Source organism: Osmerus mordax, chromosome 1 (assembly GCF_038355195.1).
Source record: "Osmerus mordax isolate fOsmMor3 chromosome 1, fOsmMor3.pri, whole genome shotgun sequence".
Taxonomy (NCBI): domain Eukaryota; kingdom Metazoa; phylum Chordata; class Actinopteri; order Osmeriformes; family Osmeridae; genus Osmerus; species Osmerus mordax.
Window position 1 is genome coordinate 15,232,111 of NC_090050.1, and position 21,010 is coordinate 15,253,120.

Sequence of the window (21,010 nt, forward strand, 5' to 3'; positions counted from 1 at the left end):
TTACGTTTCTTGTTGTACTCTGCATGGAAATACTGTCTTTGTTCCACACTCCAACAGACATTAAACAAGAAAACAATTTGTGTCCCAGGGGAAAGGGGGATGTAAGGCATTATTATGTATATTTGTTGTCAGAATGGCATTTGAAGTAAAAGAAAGGCACAGAATGTGGTCCCTGCTGATGCGAGAGAGTGCTGTGCTGGAAACGTATGGGCCTATGCCTGGCTGAGCGCCGCTCTCAGTCACGAGGGCTTTGTTGTGTGTGGGGTTGCCTGACTTGACTGACTGCCTGACTGTCTGCCTATCTGTCTGCCTGCACATGGGTGAATTTAAGGGAGACCTCATGTGCCGTCTGTGCTCCTACAGGTCCCGCCCCTTTCGGATGACATTGGATTGAACTGAAGAGTTTGAAGAAAGCCACTCTTGTCACTTCCTCCATGAACTCTGAGATTGTTGTCAGCCGTGTAGCCATGAGGCTCCAGATGAAGCCAGGATTGGCTTTCCTGCTGGGCGTGGTCGTCTGCATCAGTGCTTTTCACCTTGCCACTGCCATTGATATCCCATTGGAAGGTAAGTTACAGTCTGTCCTCAACAGTCTGTACTGAACTGGAACTTGGTATGACAGTGTGTTGACTTTTGTGTTATACGTTATCTGTAATGGGTATTAAATAGTTAACAAGTCGGTGATCATCAAAGTGATCTGCTGACGTTTTAGATCAAATATTATTAGGATCAAAAGTTCCATGGAAGGTAGTATTGTCTCTGTCAGTTTATTGCCACCAAATCGACACTCATTGCTGTTTATTTAGAGGAATGTTTACAGTATTTAACCTGTTTTCTTGTGTTAAAGCTGTGTATTCTACAGTTTCCTTGGAAATGGCAATCATGCTTGGTTTTTCTCTCTAAATGATTTCGAAATATCTCTTAAGGGCCTTGTCGTAAAATAACAGTTTAAACAAGTTGATGAACATGTGACGTGACGTACAAAGTAATACTGGACTAAATGCTAAATACCCTTTTAGAAAGCTTGTGTTATCCTGCATTTACTTTAGTGAACACAAATACACGATGTAATATGTTAACATTTATTTAGAAGAAGGATTACGTAAGCTAAACTTCTGTTTGTGTTTTTATTTTGTGCTTTCCTCGCTGCCATGGATACCGTAGTTTTAGGTCATTTAAACAGTAAGTTTGCTATGGATGACAATCTGTCAGCTAGTTTTAGTGAAGTCCCCAACTCTCCACTCATCACTTCTGATCTCTCAGCTCAGTGCTCAGCACAAAAGCTTTGCTGCATCCTCATGTTAAGGATTTGTTTATCATGTCATATTTACATTTACATTTAGTCATTTAGCAGACGCTCTTATCCAGAGCGACTTACAGTAAATACAGGGACATTCCCCCGAGGCAAGCAGGGTGAAGTGCCTTGCCCAAGGACACAACGTCAGTTGGCATGACCGGGAATCGAACTGGCAACCTTCGGATTACTAGCCCGATTCCCTCACCGCTCAGCCACCTGACTCCCTCATATATCATACTCCAGTCTTTCATAAACCTGAAATATCATCTCTGAAAAATGGCCTATGGCATTTAGACCCAGCCTACTTCATGGATCCCACAGTTACTCACCATCGATAACCCATCTGCCCTTGTTCACTTTAACACATTTACAATGGTGACATACTTTAGTGAGAGATGCTAATAAAGACCATCTTGTTGAGTGTGAAACATGTTTCGTAAGAAACGTGTGCTACATGTAGTCCAATGGCTAGGTTGTATCTCAGAGCCTTGTCCCTTGTGTGTTGCCCAGTTGAACAGCTGCCCACCATCACAGAGCAGTCTCCGAGCTCTCGCATCGCCTTCCCCTTCGACGAGAGCTTCTCCATGACGTGTGAAGCCAAAGGGAACCCCGAGCCTGAGTGAGTAGTGATAAGGCCACGCTGGTGTCCCCAACAGATGGGAGAGACAAGCCCAGCTCCGGAGAGCTCGTTAGCAGTCTAACAGACAAGTAGCACCACCACTCTGGCACGAGACACTACTGTTTATGTGTTTTATTCCATGGTATAAAATTCTGAATCTTTCAGCCAAGCTTCAAAACTGAACATGCTGTTCTCTTGGCAGATTCTAGCATGGTTTGCATGGTTGCATGGTTTGTTTTCCATCGCAAGCTGACAAAACTGTTGCTCTCTTAGATTTCGATGGACGAAGAACGGACTGGAATTTGACCCCTTCCTGGATCCGAGGCTGATGAAAGAGGAAGACTCTGGGACATTTGTGATTCCCAACAGTGGGAACCTCACAGACTACCAGGGGATCTATCGCTGTTACGCCTCCAACAAACTAGGGACTGCCATATCGCAGGAGATTGAGTTCATTGTGCCCTGTGAGTAACACAGCTCTCCTGTCCCGGTGGTGCTCTATTACAGTTCTCTCAAAGTGATTCAGGGCTTGGAATCCAGTGTAATGACTGTGCCTCACCATTGTGAGCCTTTCATTGTATTGGCCGTGGCAGAAATTGAACCTTCAGTGTAGTCCACCCACAGTTGCCTCATATCAATGCCCAAAAGCTACAAAAAAAGCACTGAATGTGATCTAGCCTCTCAATCATTGCCCTGAGTATATATATATATATATTTATTTTTGTTGTTGCACAGTCTATAAATCTTTAAAGAAATCACAACAAGGAGAATTGTGACTGAGTTTGTTTGTGCCTTTACCGATCTGTCATATTTCACAGTAGTTCAGCCATCACTGAACATAGTTGACATCCATTTCTTCCTGCAAACCAAAATCTGAAAAATGTTCTGTAGGATTTGTTTCATTGGTTGCTGCAAATAAATGCCATCACCAACTCACATAGCCAACACAAAACACATTCACATTATTTCACTGCCACCTGCTGGAAAAGAAAGTAGCTACGTTAAATATGTGACTCAGTTTTCTCATTCTGCCTTTTTGCCAGATGTTCCAAAGTTTCCTAAAGAGAAGATTGACCCCCTAGTGGTTGAGGAGGGTCAGCCTTTCGTTCTTGAGTGTAACCCCCCCAGCGGGATCCCACCCCTACAGATCTACTGGATGACTATCGGTCAGTAACAATCATAAACCCCATGTAAAGAATATTGAGTTTGAGAATTTGTGGTAAGGTCTTCCACTCTATTTTAGGGTGGCAGCTCATATGACTCATAGAAAGATGAATGAGTTTGATAGAACACTTCCATTCCTGTCCTGCAGGTCTACAGCACATAGAGCAGGATGACCGGGTGTCCATGGGCCTAAACGGAGACCTGTTCTTTTCCAATGCCCTAATCAAGGACAGCCGCAGGGATTACTGCTGCTACGCTGCCTTTCCTAAGATACGGACCATAGTGCAGAAGACGGCCATGTCTGTCATCGTCAAGAGTAGTAGGTTTCAACTTAATCCTCTTAACCAGGGAAACCATCTGACCATCTGATACCCATTCACATTGTTGATCATTTGAGTCAGGAAAGTGGAAAGCTTTCCTGACAGTGCATTTGGGATGATGGAAATCCTGCAATTCTTTAATGGCATCTACAAAGTTAGATTTTTTTTGTTTTTTTGTTTTTTATGTTTTTTGTTGTTGTTCTTAAAATTCATTAGGAATACATATATCTTGTTTTCATGTTCATCTTCATTTCAGCCAAGTCTAACAGTGACACAGGTGACAGTCCTGGTCCAGGTGAGTTAGATTTCATAGCAGAGCCCTGACTAGCATGTTTGCTACTGTAGATGTACTGGATATGGTTTCTGTTTCAGATTGTAAAATTCAGATGCATTGTTTTTTCCAATGTATTTTTCAATGTTGGTTTGACAACAAGCACAAGCACTGATTGGACTGTCCGTTTTCCATTCTACAAGCCAATTCTATCCTGGAGCGAAAACCTAGTCTTCTGACACCCTCTAGTGTCAAGACGAAGGTACAGCTGGTCAAAGGCGAGGAGCTTCTGTTGGAGTGTATTGCAGAGGGGTTGTAAGTACAGTTACCTCTCAGTCTCATACCTCATATGGTGTTACATGATGTGACAACTAAGCCCATGTGTCACATTGTCACATGTCTTTACTAGTCCTACCCCCAAGGTTGAATGGGTAAAGATTGGCCACAAACTTCCTGACAAAGCCACAGTGGAGAATCATGGGAAACTGCTGTCTATACCTGTTGTGGATGATGAGGACAGTGGGAAGTATAGGTGCAAGGCCAAGAACACCTACGGAGAGGTTGATCACTTTTTTGATGTCACAGTTGAAGGTAAGTATCTACACAGTAATGCACAGTCAAGAAAATAATTGCTGCACTATAATCTACTGGTATATAGAAAGCTTGGTAACTAAGAGGAACATTTTGCATGCGTGACAATAATAGCGTTGTCTTGTTTGCATCTTGATTTGTAGCTAAATTATAACTCAATCTCAACATGTTTCATTTAGTGGTTTTTGAGACTGTCCTTGCTGTTGATCTCCCCAGAACCTCCTCGCTGGGTGTTTCAGCCAGAGAGTCAACTCAGTATGATAGGCTCCGATGTGCTTATCAAATGCTCAGCCTCTGGCATTCCTCAGCCCACTATCACATGGAGGGTGAATGGACTTCCCCTGGAAGGTGAGCCGAACTACAGTGTTTTACATACAGTACCTACGTATCTGTGGTAGAACCGATGGACAAGTATGATTTGAATTGAACTGCAATTAATCTTGTTCATTTTCCAATTGGTTGCAGAGGTCCCTGCATCAAACAGAAAGGAATTTGATGACAAAATCTTCTTAAAAAATGCCAAAGAGTTTGACAGTGCTGTTTATCAGTGTGAAGCCTCCAATAGACATGGGACCATTCTGGCTAACGCTAACCTCATGATAATGAGTAAGTGTATTGTACTGTACATTAGGTCTCTTACGGTCTACTCTCATTGCCACTGTATTCCCAGTCAGAATAAGATTATTTACCTATGATTTAATCAAGAATGCAAGCAGGTTACCAAGCAATGGTCTTGGGCTGTATTTCCTTGTGTCCATCCATCCATCATCATCCGCTTATCAAGAGTCGGCCTGGCGCCTACCCGGTGTTCCAAGGGTGTGGTGATAAGCCCAGCTAGCTACTCTTCCTCTGGGTCACCCAACAGTTCCAAGCTATCATGCTGTGTTTTAATTTAATTAAGATCTTGGTGCCACAAAACAACCATGTGTTGCTTTTATAAGTGCAGATAAATAAATAAATATATATACATGTATATATACTTGGCTATTCAGAAGTGTCTGGAAATTCTTTGTGACACCAGAGTACAGATAAAAAAATAAAAAAAGACAAGAAAACTGGGGCATTTCTGAATGCTAATTCCCAGCTGCTCCTTTTGTTAATAATTGCATTTTGGTTTCTTTGTCTAAAGATAGAACACCTTTTCTATGATAGATGTCCTTTGTTCAGTTGTTTTTCATTTTGACAAATTTCTAATTTTGACAACCTGACAGTCCAGCCATTCTCACACAAAGAGGGACAATTAACAATGAAGGAGGACAGGAATAATGTCATGCTTTACCCACACCTACATCATTAACACTTGCACTGTAATTTAATTGGCATTCTGAGTCTCAGTCCCACCCTGTCGTGTCTACTCTTTGACTGTCGGTTCAGGTTGTCATATTGTGCCCACTGCCCAGTGTAGAAGGAAAAAATGCTTGGTTTAGATGTCTCTCTATCTCTCCTCACAGACATGCCTCCTTTGATATTGACTGAGGAGGGACAGGAGTACTCCACTGTGGAAGGGAAAGGTGTGATTATGCACTGCAAGGTGTTCAGCTCTCCTCCTCCGACTGTAACTTGGTGAGTGCTGAACACACGGTAAACAACACTGGGGTCCCCCGTCCCTGCCTACCCTTCACGCCTATACTCTTACACACCAACAGGGGGCAGTATACCTCAGACTCTCATACTTCTAAAACTTCATATACCAAATCCCTCTGCTAGAGTAACTGTAACACTTCACTGTACATGCTTCATCGTTGGTGCACCGAGGTTTTGTATGATGTTATAATGTTAAAGGGAAGACTTCTGTTAATGACTAACGTTTTCCAGGGACAAGGATGATGCTGCAGTCTCTGTGGAGGGACCACGGTTTACAGTTCATGAGAATGGATCATTGGAGATCTATAATGTGGAGAAAGAGGACCAGGGACAGTATACATGCTACACTAAAAACACAGAGGGATCGTCTGCTATCGATGCCATACTGGATGTGAAAGGTATACTGTTGAGACAAGGGACCACAATGTGCTTTACTTCAAATGTGTGGGCAAATGTACTGTGTAACTACTGCAGTCTTGTTTTTCATTTATCTAAGATCCCACTAGAATCGTAGAGACCCCAGAAGACTTGCAGATCTTAATAGGAACCACAGCCCAGCTCTCATGCCTGGCAGAGTATGACAAGTCCTTTAGAGGCGACTTTGAAATCCTGTGGGAAAAAGATGATACAGAGATAGCCTCAAACCACACAGAGAATTCTGGGTAAGAGACATCCTTTTATTGTGGTTTCACTGAACTTATATCCAGCTATAAAGTTCACTTACCTTCACATTTCCCAGATCAATACTTTGTCTCTGTCTCTTTGTCGATAGGTACTTTATAGAAGATGGAATACTGCAGATTATCAATGTTAGCCACAAGGACCAGGGCATGTACACATGTGTCGCCAGGACACCACTGGACCAAGACTCTGCCTCTGCTCTGCTCATTGTGCTGGGTGAGCAAACATGTCACAGACATCATGCCTGCACTGACCAAAAGACCCCAGTACAACCATAATGTATGACACATCACAACATGGATCAATATGTCGAAGTCAGATGCCCCTAGGGCATTATGTTCACAAAGCAGAAAAAGACCACATCGATGAACATCCTCATACTTCTTCAGACCAAAGCCTCATAATAATACTACCAGACTATCGGTTGAAACTCTTAAACATGACTTAGATGATGCTTTGTATAACATTAATTCACTTCTGGACATTATGTAGACTTTGCTTTAAAGTCCTTTCACTTGTTCTTCTGACTCCAGAGAATGGTGTGCCTTTATGTGTTACCAAAGCAATATTGTTATGTTGTTTTTTAGATGTCCCTGATGCACCTGAGAACTTGGTGCTGTCTGAACACAAAGAAAGAAGTGTGAAACTGAAGTGGATCCCGGGGGAAGACCACAACAGCTCAACCACAGGTAACAAGGCCATCCACTTACCACTGCAAACACAACAGACAGCTTGAAGCTGTAGCTGCGCAGTGTAATACACCAGGCACAAAAACGTAATGGAAAATGTTAATCCTTGTTACTGTATGTTCATACAGAAATGTCGTTTTATACTCCATATGTGATTTGTTTGTTCCGTAAAGCTGCTTCCCTGAGCTCTGCAGGGTCTAAGAAGTGTATTGCACAGCTGGCTCTCCAATAAACATCCCGTTGGCAGAAGCTCTGGTAATTTGAGGACTTGTCCGTGTGTCTCGTCCTGTCAACAGAGTTCATTATAGAATATGAGGAGAACCAGTGGGAGCCAGGGAACTGGAAAGAGCTTCTGAGGGTTCCTGGAAATCACGGCTTGGCCATCCTAAAACTTCACGGCCATGTCGACTATCGTTTCCGTGTGTCTGGAGTGAACGCCGTAGGGCGGGGACGTCCCAGTGAGCCCACTGAGAGATACAAAACCCCTCCAGCAGGTGTGATCTTGTCTTGTTCATCCTAACCTCCAGGCCACTTGAGCAATCGCCACTGTCGCTCGTAGAAAATTCAAAACTTAGAGATATAGCCATTGAAACTACTCTTGTTGAAAATCTAAACTATAATGTTGATATTACAGAGACGATTTCTTTCACTTCCAATTGTGCCAAAATCTATATTTCTTGCCTCCACAGCTCCTGACAAGAACCCTGAAAATATCAAAATTGAAGGTCATTTGCCCAATGAAATGGTTATCAACTGGGAGGTAAGAATGATGGTGTTAGCCCACTGACTGCTCTGCTGTAGGCTACCTCAATAAATATTCACAGCATCGACATTTCTTTAGAAGCCACATAATGTATCTAGTAGTCTAGGGAACATATTCTATTGTTACAATTATTTTATTTGCATTAATCAACAATCATTTCTAAAATAAAAATGTTCCTTTACTATTTTTTGAATTGCTTTAGAAAAGCAATTTTGGGGGAATCACAGTGAATGGGTTTTCTATGACAGACATCCAATGCGGTGCTTTGAGTAGAAAGTGAAAAAGGAAGGTCAAAGAATAGAGGTTGTTTCACAAGTATAGTAATAAATCCCGTTTCATTGTAAAAAGATGAATCTCTCCCACACTCATTATCGTCCTGCCCTGCCATGGTAATGTAGCTAGAGCTTTCCGATTTATGAGCTCTCTCATTGTTAATGATTTGCTTTTGTGGATAATGGTATCTTATTCTATTTCTCATTGTCATACCATTGTAGGGGCAGCACCATGTCTCTCTGTGTCTGATGACTTAGCCTCTCAGATGATTGCCTCTGTACAAATCAATGTATACAGTACCCTTGTCTTACCACTATGTTAAACAAAATGCTGACTCATTTCCAAGACTGTGGATTTGTCAGTTCATGTTTTACACAAATCGGTTCACTGTTTCAGATCCAGACATTTTTTACATTTTACATTTATTCATTTAGCAGACGCTTTTATCCAAAGCGACTATGGCAGACATGATCTAATATTTTTTTCCCTTTTTCCTTTTACAGCCATTGTTACCAATTGAGCACAATGGCCCTGGTCTGGAGTATAAGGTGAGCTACAAACGGCAGGATGAGGAGGACTGGCAGGAACACATGGTGAAGAGACACTCCTATGTGGTGATGGACACTCCCACCTTCATACCCTTCGAGATCAAGATTCAGGCCAAGAACCACCAAGGCTGGGGACCAGAGCCCAAAGTTGTGACAGGCTACTCAGGAGAAGACTGTGAGTGCCTGAACCTTGTTCTGTTAAGACTAGGAGTACATTTGTATCACCAGCTGTGACTACATTGTTTCCATAACATTTCTGCTTTGCTTTAAAAGTTTAGAACAGAAATCCCCTTGCAAGTATAAAAAATAATCTAGCCTATGCCACTGTGCCATAACACTTCTGTGTCAGTTGAGTCAATAGAAGCCTTAAGCAATCACCTCCTGAACAGGTGAGATACCTTTGTTAGTCCTGACCATGCTCACCTCCTACAGAATAGTTTCTAAAGAAACCAGATTATCCCACTTCGTTGTCCTGTTCCATTCTATGTAGTTATTATCCAGTTATGCTGTCAGACAGTGTCAAAAAGGGCATGTACTCTCAGCCAAGCAGTTCAGAGAAAAATGAACATTTCCTTTTTGTATTTATTTTCTACAGCTTTCTTTTGGAATTGCCCTCTGGATGTTACTTCAGGTCTTGACTCCCTTGCTTCTCCCTCCTCCTTCCTCATCTTTCTCCACACTCAAACCCATTGTGGATAGATACAGTACAACACTAGCTTCTCTTTTTTCATAGTGTGCACTCAGTTTAGCCATGTGTTTTTGATAGTGTTTACTTGTATGTTCAAGATACTGAACTACTAGCCTGGGAACCGGAAAGCTCTGTGAGCTCATGTTTATTTGCTCTGGCAGATTGGTCCTGCCACCCTCCCATTCAAACATATTCCCCTCGGCATGAAAAGTGCCGGGACAATCACAACCGTTCATGTAATATGGGGCAGGTTTAATACGATGACTGCACAGAGGAGTACCATTGAGGCAGGCGTAAAAACCCAAGATTACGTTTCATTTCTCTGATTGGTTGTTAGTCTCCAATTCTATCCAATTGCATCCAGATGCATTGTAATGTGTGCCCCTTCACAAAACCCCTTGGAAATCTCAAATGGAACTTCTAAGTGGTTCCAGAGTAATACGCTTTTGCAAATTGGTCTGGCAATGCTAGTGGGACTCATAGTCCAGTATATTAGTGATTGTAGCATTTTTGTTCCTTGTTACTAGCTGTGTCATGTTTGTAGCACAAGCAATTAAATCCTTAACTCTTGGAATGTTACCACTGTGAATGTCTCTTATTATTGTGAACAACAGTATTGTAGTGATGCTCCTGAATACCATATATGATCTTAAACTCTGAAATGTACCGTGTTATCCTGCAAGGCTCAGCTCACCTTACAGTATCCAGTTGATTGATGAATGTTGGGTGCCTAGACAATAAGCATTGATAGCTGTATAGGCATTGATTCATTATGTGTGTTCATGTGCGTGTGTGTTTACCTCTGCAGTCCCCTCGGCAGCCCCTGATGATGTAGGTGTGGAGGTGATGAACAACTCCGTAGTCAAGGTCAGCTGGACACGTGTTCACAAGGACAAGCTGCATGGACATCTGGGAGGCTACCGGGTAATTCCTCACAACAACCCTTTGGCTTTAGACACAGTTTAAAGGGAGTGACCCTCATCTGGCTCGATCTGGTGTCCTGCTCACCCCTCTGTCTCTTTACCTCTGGCAGCTCAATGTCCTTCGGCACAGGCCACTAGTGAAAACACAATAAGTCATTTCATCGCCTTCCATTTGAATCAGTGATGTGTTCACTGTACACAGTGTCTCCTCATGTGCTGTGCTGTAGGTGAACTGGTGGCATCTGCGCAGTCTGCTGGAAACGAAGATGAGCCACGGAGAGAAAAACACTTTAACGTTTCCTGGAGACAGGACCCGTGGCGTTGTAGCCGGGCTCACGCCCTTCTCTGAGTACAGCCTCATTGTCATGACCTTCAATGGGCGGGGCAACGGGCCAGGCAGCCATCCCATCAACTTTAAAACCCCGGAGGGAGGTGAGGCGGTGAGGGGCAGGTGGGGGTGGGGAGTGGGGGAGTCTGAGAGGAGAGAAAACCCCATGCAGCATATTGATTTAGCATCCACAACAGAAGAACAATCTAGGCTTCAGCATCCCACTGCTTACTACAGCGTTCTGTTTTGTTATTTGTGTCAGTTCCAGGGAACAACAGGATTTTTAAGGTTGCCGATGCTCAAAAGCACACGGTCTCCCTTGTGTGGTCACCTCCATTAGAACCCAATGGGATTCTCACAGGATATCTCCTCGAGTATCAGCTAAGTATGTGTCTCTCTCTCTTATGGTCCCTCCTAGCAGTTAGACTGGTGATGCCCTGGTCATGCCTTGTGGAGATATTGATGTGATAGTGTAACCCACAATGAGCCCTTTGGTGAAAAAGGAAACCATTTCTTGTTTTAGTAGGAGTGGGGGTCAGCGTTGGGTCAGAGCCTGTGTAAGGGAAATGTGTTATGGAGAAATACACTGACCTGTGTCATGGTGTGGCTTTAGCAGCGAGAACACAGGCCACTGTGTCACAGCCTCTTAAGGTCTCCTGTAAGTGGCCCCATCCTGTCTAGTGGGGACTTCATCACCCTGACCCAGAATCCGGCAGGGGATTGCCAACAGACAACATTTCCATTCATGTGTCTCAATGTCCTCAAACAATACCCCTGATTAGGCTAATCTCAAAGTTTCAACAACAGCCTTTCAGGCTTTGCTTGCTAATTGAGTTTGATTTCACTGCTGCACAATAAGGCTGAGTGTCATGCTGTATTTTTGAAGAGGCGACGTTTTCATTGTGCCAGCGTGATAAAGCTGATAGACCCTTTGAAGTGGGGGGTTTGAAGTCCCCTTGAAGGAAGTCATGTGTGTAATGTTGAGGATAATGCAGCCAGCTGTCAGTGGGGCGCCAGGAGCAGCCAAGGAATTTAAACGCTGCTGAACAGCTGTTCAAGGGCTTAGCCAGGTTTCACACAGGTCTTGCTAAGTTAATATTTCACAGGTTCCACAGTTCTCCACTGAAACATTGACCGTCAGATTCATCACCAGGGAGGACTCAACAGTACATGGCTTGAGTGGGCTAAAACCCACTTGCATGCAAATTCGACATTTATGCAAAGAGAGTGTATCCATCAAATTGGCCTTCAGATTAGATAGTTCCCTGTGGTCTCATAGTCCAAGATGTAATCTGGTTTGTTTATTTGTTTAGTCAATGACACGGAGGAGGTGGGGAACCTGCTGGCAGTGGACATCAACAACCCTGAAATCAATAAGTGGGTCCTCCATGACCTGGAGCCAGTTAGTAGGTACAAGTTGTACCTGCGCTCCTGCACCAGAGTGGGCTGTGGACCTGCCATCAGCGACGAGTGTACAACCACCCCGGAAGCACGTAAGTCATACAGGGGAGACTTCAAAGGGGACAGAATCAGGACATGGATTCAGGTTGTGGGGGTAATGGAGGGGTTTGGGTTGGGTGGCAGGCTATAATCATGTAAGATGCTTGAAAAGGTAAAGATCTGAAAAGAATACTATATAGGCTCTGACTGCCAAGCTTCTCATATCTCCATTGGAATAATTATTTTAGGTAAACAATACCATAAGGGTGAGAAAGAAGGTTTCATCTGTCACTGTCATGAAAGAGCAAGTGGTTATTGATCTGAGGGAGAAAGTACTATGAAACAATCAGCCGAGGGAGAGAATTGTCTTGAGCGTAAGGAACTGTAGATTTTCATATTGACTTGTGTAATCATATAGAAATTGGCAAGCTGTAAGCCATTTTGAAATGTTGGATATATGTTCAGCATAATGGACTACACACCATTATACGACTGTATAATGCTATTTTTCTACTCTGATGGAAATCTAAAAACAAAACTCGAATTATCTTTAACCAGTAGCTTTCTAGAGTCAGAATTATAGTTATAAAGATGGTTTGACAGCTGTTATCTTGTTTTTTTCTTTAGTACAGTGAAAACTACATAAAACCTAATTTCTCGACTCCCTAAAATTGGCTTTGATTGAATAGGACTCTTTTTGACTCGGCTGTGGTTCATTGAAGTGAATTCTTACATTCTGGATATTTCAGATACAGAGTAATGTCACAAAACGTTCATTCTTTCTGACACAATAGTGTATGCGTGCCTTCGATATGCTTTGCAGTGCCATGTCATGTTCCAAAGCTTTCCGTAATGCAACTGAAAACAGTGTGCCTGCTGTGGGATTCACATTCTTGCATTCATGTGTAATGATACATTTCGTGTTTTGTGTGATGTTTACCTTGCACAACAGCTGTCCATGTCTGCCTGGCAATGCATTTCTGTTTCTTTTCTACCTCTCTCTCACCAGCCTCAAAAACGGCTTCCACTGTCAGCTTCAGTATGTAGATTTCTGTTACTGTAGAGTTGCAGATGTTGCAATTACTCTTACTGTAGATTAATAGCCTACTAAATCCATCAATGCCTTCACGTATATCCCAATAATAAGCAGGTTGCTGTACATGCAGATTTCTTGACAGTGCCATCCATTAACTCTTGCTTTTCTTTGGATATACCTGTTGGTACGTTGTGATGTAGACATGTCAGTTTAACTCTCATTAGCTTTGGGTGCATGAATGTAATTTGATAGTTTGATAAATGTGCTACAACAGACCTAGCCTGCTTTATCGAAGCGGCCTCAGGCATGAAGCGCACTACTAAGGTCTCCCATGACTAAACCACATCACACAGGTCTTCATAAATAAGATGAAATGCAGATCCTCGCCTCATCAGTGGATAATTGCCCTTGTCTGTTGTTTGCCCTTGCCAGAAGAAGTGAGCACGCTGATGCCTCTTTTCATTAGCAAATGTCAACACCTTTTTTAGATAAAGTTTTGTGGTTTCCTCTGCAATAACAATGATAATGAGCAGCCTAATTATAAATGCATTTTAGTCCTTGCTCATTAGTGAATCTCTAAATGAATATTGACTTTTGTTCTGACAGCAGGCTTGGTGCCAGGTGGGAAAGACAGACATAGAGATCAGATGGAGTGTAATATCCAGTAGTTTCCGACATTTTATCTAGTAAAGTGTAAAGGTGCAGACAAATCGACAAAGCCTTGTGTGACTATAATTTAGTCACACTACACAGTAAACATTAAAGTGTTGTTTTTCCATTTAATTACAATCAATCAGATGTATTTGAGCATTGTAACAAATCTGACTATGTATTGCATAGTTGTAGACTAATATTATTCCTTGCCCTATACTGTAGAAGCTAACAGTAGCCCACAGCGATTGTGGTTGCAGGCAGCATGTGTTCTAACCACCTTACTTTCTCACTAGAGAGTAGCCCCTTTTCCTCACTCAAAAAATGGTAATCACAAGATCTGTCTCTTTTTCCAGGCCAGTCTTCCACTACCTCACCTTCAAGCACTTCAGTGTCCCATGTGACCAATTCCACTCGTTCCAACATAGGTATAAAGGATACATCCAACTGCACAGACAGGATACCACCAATCCTCTTTTTAGTTCTGTTCTATTTTAAAATAGGAAAAACAATCTTCTGTGTTTTGTGGAGTTAGATGAGAACAAATACTTCACCAAATGGAACATTGGGGAATTCACTATAAAGGATCTGATCTATACTACTAGCCATCGGTGTGAACAGCATGTGTTGTAGTTCGACCAGGACAAATATGTCTAATTGTCAAGGATTGATTTGTTGGGGCCCAGCCCTCCTGTACACAACCGAGTATTGACCAAGCAGTCACCTGACATTTCCACCTAACCTTCAACTGGGTAAACAATAGTGCGGTGGGACAATGTCCATAGCCGTATTTGAGCTGAGGGAGAAGTCCATTTGAGCAGAGTGAAGGAGGTGTGGGCTCTTACACGGAGGGTGATATTTAAGGGACACTGAGATAAGTGGGTAAGTAGAAGCTGTTGAAAGCATAGATCAGAATATTTCAATCTTCTGGTCTCTCCTTTTTAAGTGCTCCCTGACTTTGAAGAGCCATCTTTCAGGACGTGTGGCAGGGCATGCACTCCCTGCTGCGGTAGCAGATGCTTTCTGCAGCGTTTAATACCAGGTTGAACGGCACAGTGACAAACACGCCAGCCAGCCTTGGTATATTTTTAGACTGGTTCTGTGTCACTTCAAGTCATCATACCAACCCAATGACAGGAATTACCATAGTTACAGAGTCATACATCAGCATTAGCTGGAGATTGTCATTTGTACTCTGAGGGATGGGCAGGACAGATACAGGTGTCCTTGTGTACGGAATTATCACCTGAGCAAATAATGCACCTGAGCTGGAAACACAGTTGAAGATTTGCATGTTTGCCTGAGGGAAATGAAATGGATTGTATTTTGTTGTCCAGATTGAACAACAGCTGTCAACATCCCTTATTTAGCAGTTGTATTTGTGTACATAATTAGCACACCCAACCCAATTCTTGAAAATCGTGATGACGTCAGTGTTGCGAGGGATTATTTGATCATAGTCTAATGTGTCTCTTTAGTGTGCAAGTACAAAAGTAGAGGTATTAAGCTAAAGAGCACCTACAGTATACATTATATATGAAAATAATGAAAACAGAAGAGACTCAGTAGTACATCTTAGCAGAGGAGTAAGGTTTTGTATTGTGGTTGTGTTTGTTTTTCTGTGGATGCATGTTTATCTGTAGATTTTAATTTACCTTTGCAGGCTGCACGTCTTCCATTTCCATATCAACAATTTGAATTGTATCACCATTTCTGTCAAGCATTATTGATGTCCTCATCGCATGCCACAAGTACTCTACGGGAAAAAATCACATATACAGTGGGACACGTTCATACGGGAGACAAATGGATAGCCCTTTCATTAATACATTAGTACTGAAACAATGACCACACTCAATCTTATAATGTTTATATCTGTCCTTTACTAACCCCTTTTCTGTCATTTTTCTCTTCCATTTCTCTGTCAGTCCCTGCTCTGTTAAATATTAGCTCTTCGGTTAGTGACATCTTAGCAAATATCAGCTGGATTCCTGCGAGTGAACACAAGGATTCTGAGTTATATATTGCATATATGAACAACCGTAAGCTTACATCCCTCCTCTATTCATTAACATTCATTTTGTAGTACCTGTAGCTTGGAGGCTATATTGAAATCCTTGTTGGCATGTAACAACATCTGTAACAACATCTGTATCAATGTCTGTGAGTGTGTGCTGTCAGTCTTATATATGTGTTAGATTAGTGTCATCAGTTTTCATAATACAGCTGTCTGTGTATGTGCTCATGAATACTAATCCTACCCGATTGTGCACCTCTGTAGGTAAAGGTAACTGGAAGGTATCTAAGGCACTTAACACCTCTAAGACTTTCCACATCATTGAAGGGCTCGAACCGGGGACTGAGTACACTGTTCGACTTATGACTAACAACTGGGTTGATAATTCTAGTATATTTGAAGATGTTATCAAGACCAGGGCTAAAGGTGAGAAGGGATACCAAAGATCTCAAACTAAAACAGACTCACAGGAGAAGCAGCTATGGTTACTTAGTAGTAAGCAGAAACAACATTGTCCTTGAAGGAGGCTCAAGGTACCATGCATGGTCCTATCAGTGTCAATAGGATTTGATTTTCTCTGTTTACTTGCTGGGAGGAATTACATTTGAACAGCTTCTTCAGTTGATTAATTAGACAAGCAGATAAGCTGTTTAATATTAATTCGGGGACATTTCCGTTGCAGCATGTCCCTGTACTACCTCACCTCTGCCTTTGCATCGGTTTGGATTTGTCGATGTAAACATTCAATCAAGTATCTTTGAAAAGGCCAAGTCAAGTCAAAGTCATTGAGTATTGTTCTCTTCAGGGTTGGCAAGCATCCATGGAGGGATCTCTACCCAGGGCTGGTTTATTGGACTGATGTGTGCTGTCGCTCTTCTCACACTCATTGTGTTGATTGCCTGCTTTGTCAACAGAAATAAAGGAGGGAAGTATTCCGGTAAGTGTCCCTTCTCAAACATCATTGTACACAGCATCTTCTGAATGTTAAGTAATCATTGCATCAAGTGGTGTTATATTTACATTACATTCTGCTTATTATATAGAAAGCATATGTCATTCAGGAATCTCTTGTAGAAGTGCAAAAGTGTATGTATAATAACTAGAAATAAAGATTTATTGAAACAATTTGAATTCTAAATGTTTACATTTACTAGACTCATTGTGTGTGTATATTTGCACTCACAGTATATATTTAATGTATGGAGTGCTTGTATTTCCACAAGCAAGCCCTGCAAAAAGACGTTATGGAATATGCTAGCATAGCGGATGATGAGATATGTTGTATGGTAACTTTCTGTCATTCCTGCCTTTAAAAGAAATGGGGTAATATACTGTACAGTTGCATTTATTTTCCAGCTAATTGGCTAACAGGTGGACTTGTGCTCCGTTTTTATTCTTGTCAGCTAAGAACATGTTGCTTTGATCTGCTGCTTGAATCCAGTGCTACTCTGTATTCTTCCATTTCACATGCACTGTTTACTATTCACACACAATCACTCAAGTTAGACTCAAGCTCAAACCTACTTCACATGTAAACATTGGTGACGTGTTTGATGAAATTGTTGACATAAAACACATTTGCATGTGTGAAACTACAAGACGATGTGGAAACAATTATAAGTGAGCTATCGTGCTCACTTGTCTGCTAACAAGTAAATTGTAAACTAAATGCTCAGGGTAAACTAAATGGTTGTCCTTTTCTCTGAGCAGTAAAGGAGAAAGAAGACCTTCATCCAGATGTGGAATCCCAGGGGATGAATGATGACACATTCTGTGAATACAGGTAAACCAAACCGCAAGCCGTTTTCATGATGACTCACACATCAATGAACAATAATCCTGTTATCCTGCCTTTCATTGTTTTATATGATCCTACATAACTATGTCTCTGCATTTCTCCTGATCTGAAAGACAAGCCCACATGCATGAGCTTTATACGGACCCTCACAGAAATCCCTGTTCAACACATGTGATGGGCTGAGTAACTGCCTAATGTATGTGATAAATAGCAACAAGTTCCCTGTTGCAGTTTACACATTAGAGTAGTAGTGTCGATGTGGTATTACACTTCATGGTGCATTGTTATTAGGTAGAGTGTGGTGGTAGAGCTCATCTGACGGAACTGCCTCATTGTTCAGATGTTGCTATTTGTTCCTGGGTGATCGTAAATGATGGCTGCCCAACAAAGTAGGAGGAGGAAATAAATCAGCATAATTGAAAGTAGCTCACCTCAAGGGCAGTAATATATGAGCTCATTTCATTAATCCTCCAGTGGTACAATTCATAACATACTCCCATGATGCAGCTCTCAGTGTAATACTTCAATCAGCAGAGTCTGCACACCCCAGCTCCATATGGGACATCTGGAGTCTGGATCCTGGCTCAGAGACAGTCTCAGTGCTGTCTTCCAGTGCTGTGTATGTTCCCCTAAATGAACCCATTTTGGAAACCTTAGAAACACATGATCAAGTCAAATCAATTTGGTGCGGCTCACACATTCAAGTAAATGACATTCTGTGCCACTTTTAATAATCTTAAAACTATTTGTAATAGTTTCTAATTGCTGTCTTTTATGTGATAGCCAGGTGGTACAATTTAAACAATAGACATACGAATATTGCCTATATATATCTGATCTGTAGAATCTGATTCTGATTCTGATATATTGTGTATTTATGTACAGGCATATATATATATAGTATATTTATATACAGTATACATTTTTGGTGATTTACTGCTGACTATTGTACAGATTATACCCTATAGTTGTAGTTACAAGTCAGTGCAGTATAGTACAGGGCTGTATGTGCATGACAGGACATCTGTACAGTAAAACCTCAGCATCCCATTTCACTCCGAGCAAGTCTACTTCCATCTACATTCATGCAAACGCACCGTTAAGGCAGGGTTGATTGACATACCCCTAACATGCATTTATTATTGCATTTGCATATGCTAGTGAGGGGTAAACGATTCATGCCAATCACCGGAGCACATCGTTCAAGCTCTTAATTCTTAAGCCTGTACTCTGTCCTCAACAATGAAGCCCATAGAGTTAAACCATGAGTGAAATGGGGTGATTTTAAATTCCATGTATCTGTGCCATGTTGTGTGCTGTGCAGTGACAATGATGAGAAACCGTTGAAGGGCAGCCAGCAGTCTCTGAACGGAGAGATCAAAGCAGGGGACAGTGGGGATAGCATGGCAGACTATGGAGATGAGGAGGGCCAGTTCAATGAGGATGGCTCTTTTATTGGTGAGTATGCTGGACGCAAGGAAAAGAGGATGTCCACTGAGATCAAGGGGACCTGTCAGACCCCAGCATGAGGAAAGGAGCCACCATCCATCCTTAGGACACCACTTTTATCAAACTCTCAGTGGGGAAAGGAAATATAGGAAATAAGAGACATAATCCATACCAAGCACAATTTTGTGTGAAATGTAATGTGTCATTGCCAACTGCACTGCCATTCTCATTTTATAGAGCTATGTTTTATCAAGCTGTAACAAAATGATAATTTCCAAATGTATATATATATTGTATGTGTGTTTTATATTACCGCAGTGCAGTGAAGACCTTTTAGGGCACTTGCGTTTTTTTGGAAATGCAACTACTGTTTGTAATTCACTCAAAAGAAGAAAAAGACTACTCCCTGTCCACATTGTGCTTCAGTCCAATTACTCATCGTCTTATGATGTCAGGCCTATTATGGTAAATCATCTTGTAGCAAACAAATGTATGTGAGAAAATGAAGTTTGAACTTTTCAGTTCAAGTCAATATGGTTGACTTTGATTTTATATATGCCAATCATTTATTCAATATGATTTCATATGTATACAATATTTGTTTATTAACTTATTCCTTCATTGGATTTGACACATAACAATACAGCGTCGTAGATACAGGGACAAAAAAGAACACATTCTCATGTATACAGTATATGTAAAGCTAAAAGGCGATTTCTTTTCCTGTATAATGCTGACAGTCAGAGTATTGCTGTCAGGACCGATGTGCCTCTCTGGAACCAAGTAATACTGTTATATGTATCCACTCATTGGAAAAACACATTAAAATAGAAGTTTATGTTTTATCAATGTAATTATGGCAGCCTTGCTCTGTGCATATCACCGGACCCATTCTCATTCCAGCAGAACAGTACCATGATATGTTTGTTTGTAAACTATACCTTAACATTAACACAGAGATCAACCTGATTGAACTTTTGTACAAATACAGCTATTGCATGTTTAAGAATGTTGATTGGTGTTTTTGATGTCATTAAATTGTTTTACTTTTCGTAAACCTCAGCCTGCAAACATCTTTGCCACAGATTAAGCTCTGAAGTGATTTCATATGACATGATTTAAGAGCTCTCTCTAAATGTCATATTAGAGAAAGTGTTAGGGAAGTTTTAAGGGCTGTAAAAATGTTTTACTTAAACGTGTCAAGGCAGGGTCATGCCTGTCTCCAAGGTTGTTAGCAGGCTGTTTTTAACAACCTGCCGCAGGACATGAATATGGGCTAACAAGGAGGTGGGCCCAGACAGTGGATACAGGAGCAGGGCTGTAATCACATCTGATAAGCAGGCCTACTGCAGTGGAGAGTAGCACTCTTTTTGTAGGACGGGCCTTCCTAAGTCACATGCAGGCCAATGCAATGTCAATGACCAGGTATGTACGATGTACTTTACAACAGAGTCTCACAAAAAAGGACTGGTTAGGCTCCCATTTTTCCATAAGAGCAATGGTATTCCATCATTCCCCCATTCTGATCAGCATTTGGTTATACAATAAGCAGCATATCAGTCAAAACTGGGAGGTCCAATTACAGTCCTATTGTCAAAGATGTTCTTTGACATGAAAAAGACTGGTTTATCTTGCTTTAGTACCTATAATGGAGTTCACAGAGGTGAATAAAATGGGCCCTTGTGCTGCCTTAGCCACTGAGAGCTGAATGGAAAGAGAACCTCAATGACTTGAAGCACAAGGTCAAAATTTAAAGGCCCCAATCACATAGGGGAGGCTTTTCAGGCAAAGCACCCCTACAGTGTTTCATCTAAATCGCCAAGACTGTTATAAATAATGTAAAACTCAGGTCAAAGTCAGCATTTGCCTAGAAGGCCCAG

The 21,010-nt window shown here is 41.7% G+C and overlaps 1 protein-coding gene across 2 annotated transcripts; it reads left to right on the plus strand.

Annotated features, from left to right (window-relative positions):
- The first annotated feature begins 434 nt into the window (after window positions 1-434).
- Window positions 435-20,179, plus strand: chl1b (cell adhesion molecule L1-like b). Of its 2 annotated transcripts, XM_067232415.1 has the most exons (26): window positions 459-567; window positions 1,165-1,182; window positions 1,808-1,916; window positions 2,190-2,380; window positions 2,960-3,082; window positions 3,229-3,399; window positions 3,657-3,695; window positions 3,875-3,986; window positions 4,081-4,262; window positions 4,479-4,610; window positions 4,728-4,868; window positions 5,714-5,825; window positions 6,078-6,244; window positions 6,343-6,508; window positions 6,619-6,743; window positions 7,115-7,216; window positions 7,513-7,710; window positions 7,906-7,976; window positions 8,756-8,975; window positions 10,297-10,412; window positions 10,639-10,843; window positions 11,002-11,124; window positions 12,053-12,232; window positions 16,689-16,820; window positions 17,594-17,666; window positions 19,006-20,179. In XM_067232415.1, the coding sequence occupies exons 1-26, from the start codon at window positions 468-470 to the stop codon at window positions 19,208-19,210; spliced, it is 3,513 nt and encodes a 1,170-aa protein (XP_067088516.1). In that variant the 5' UTR covers window positions 459-467; the 3' UTR covers window positions 19,211-20,179. The 2 variants fall into 2 exon arrangements, with proteins under 2 accessions (XP_067088508.1, XP_067088516.1); XM_067232407.1 differs by lacking the exon at window positions 1,165-1,182 and having other exon boundaries at window positions 435-567.
- Window positions 20,180-21,010: the final 831 nt, after the last annotated feature.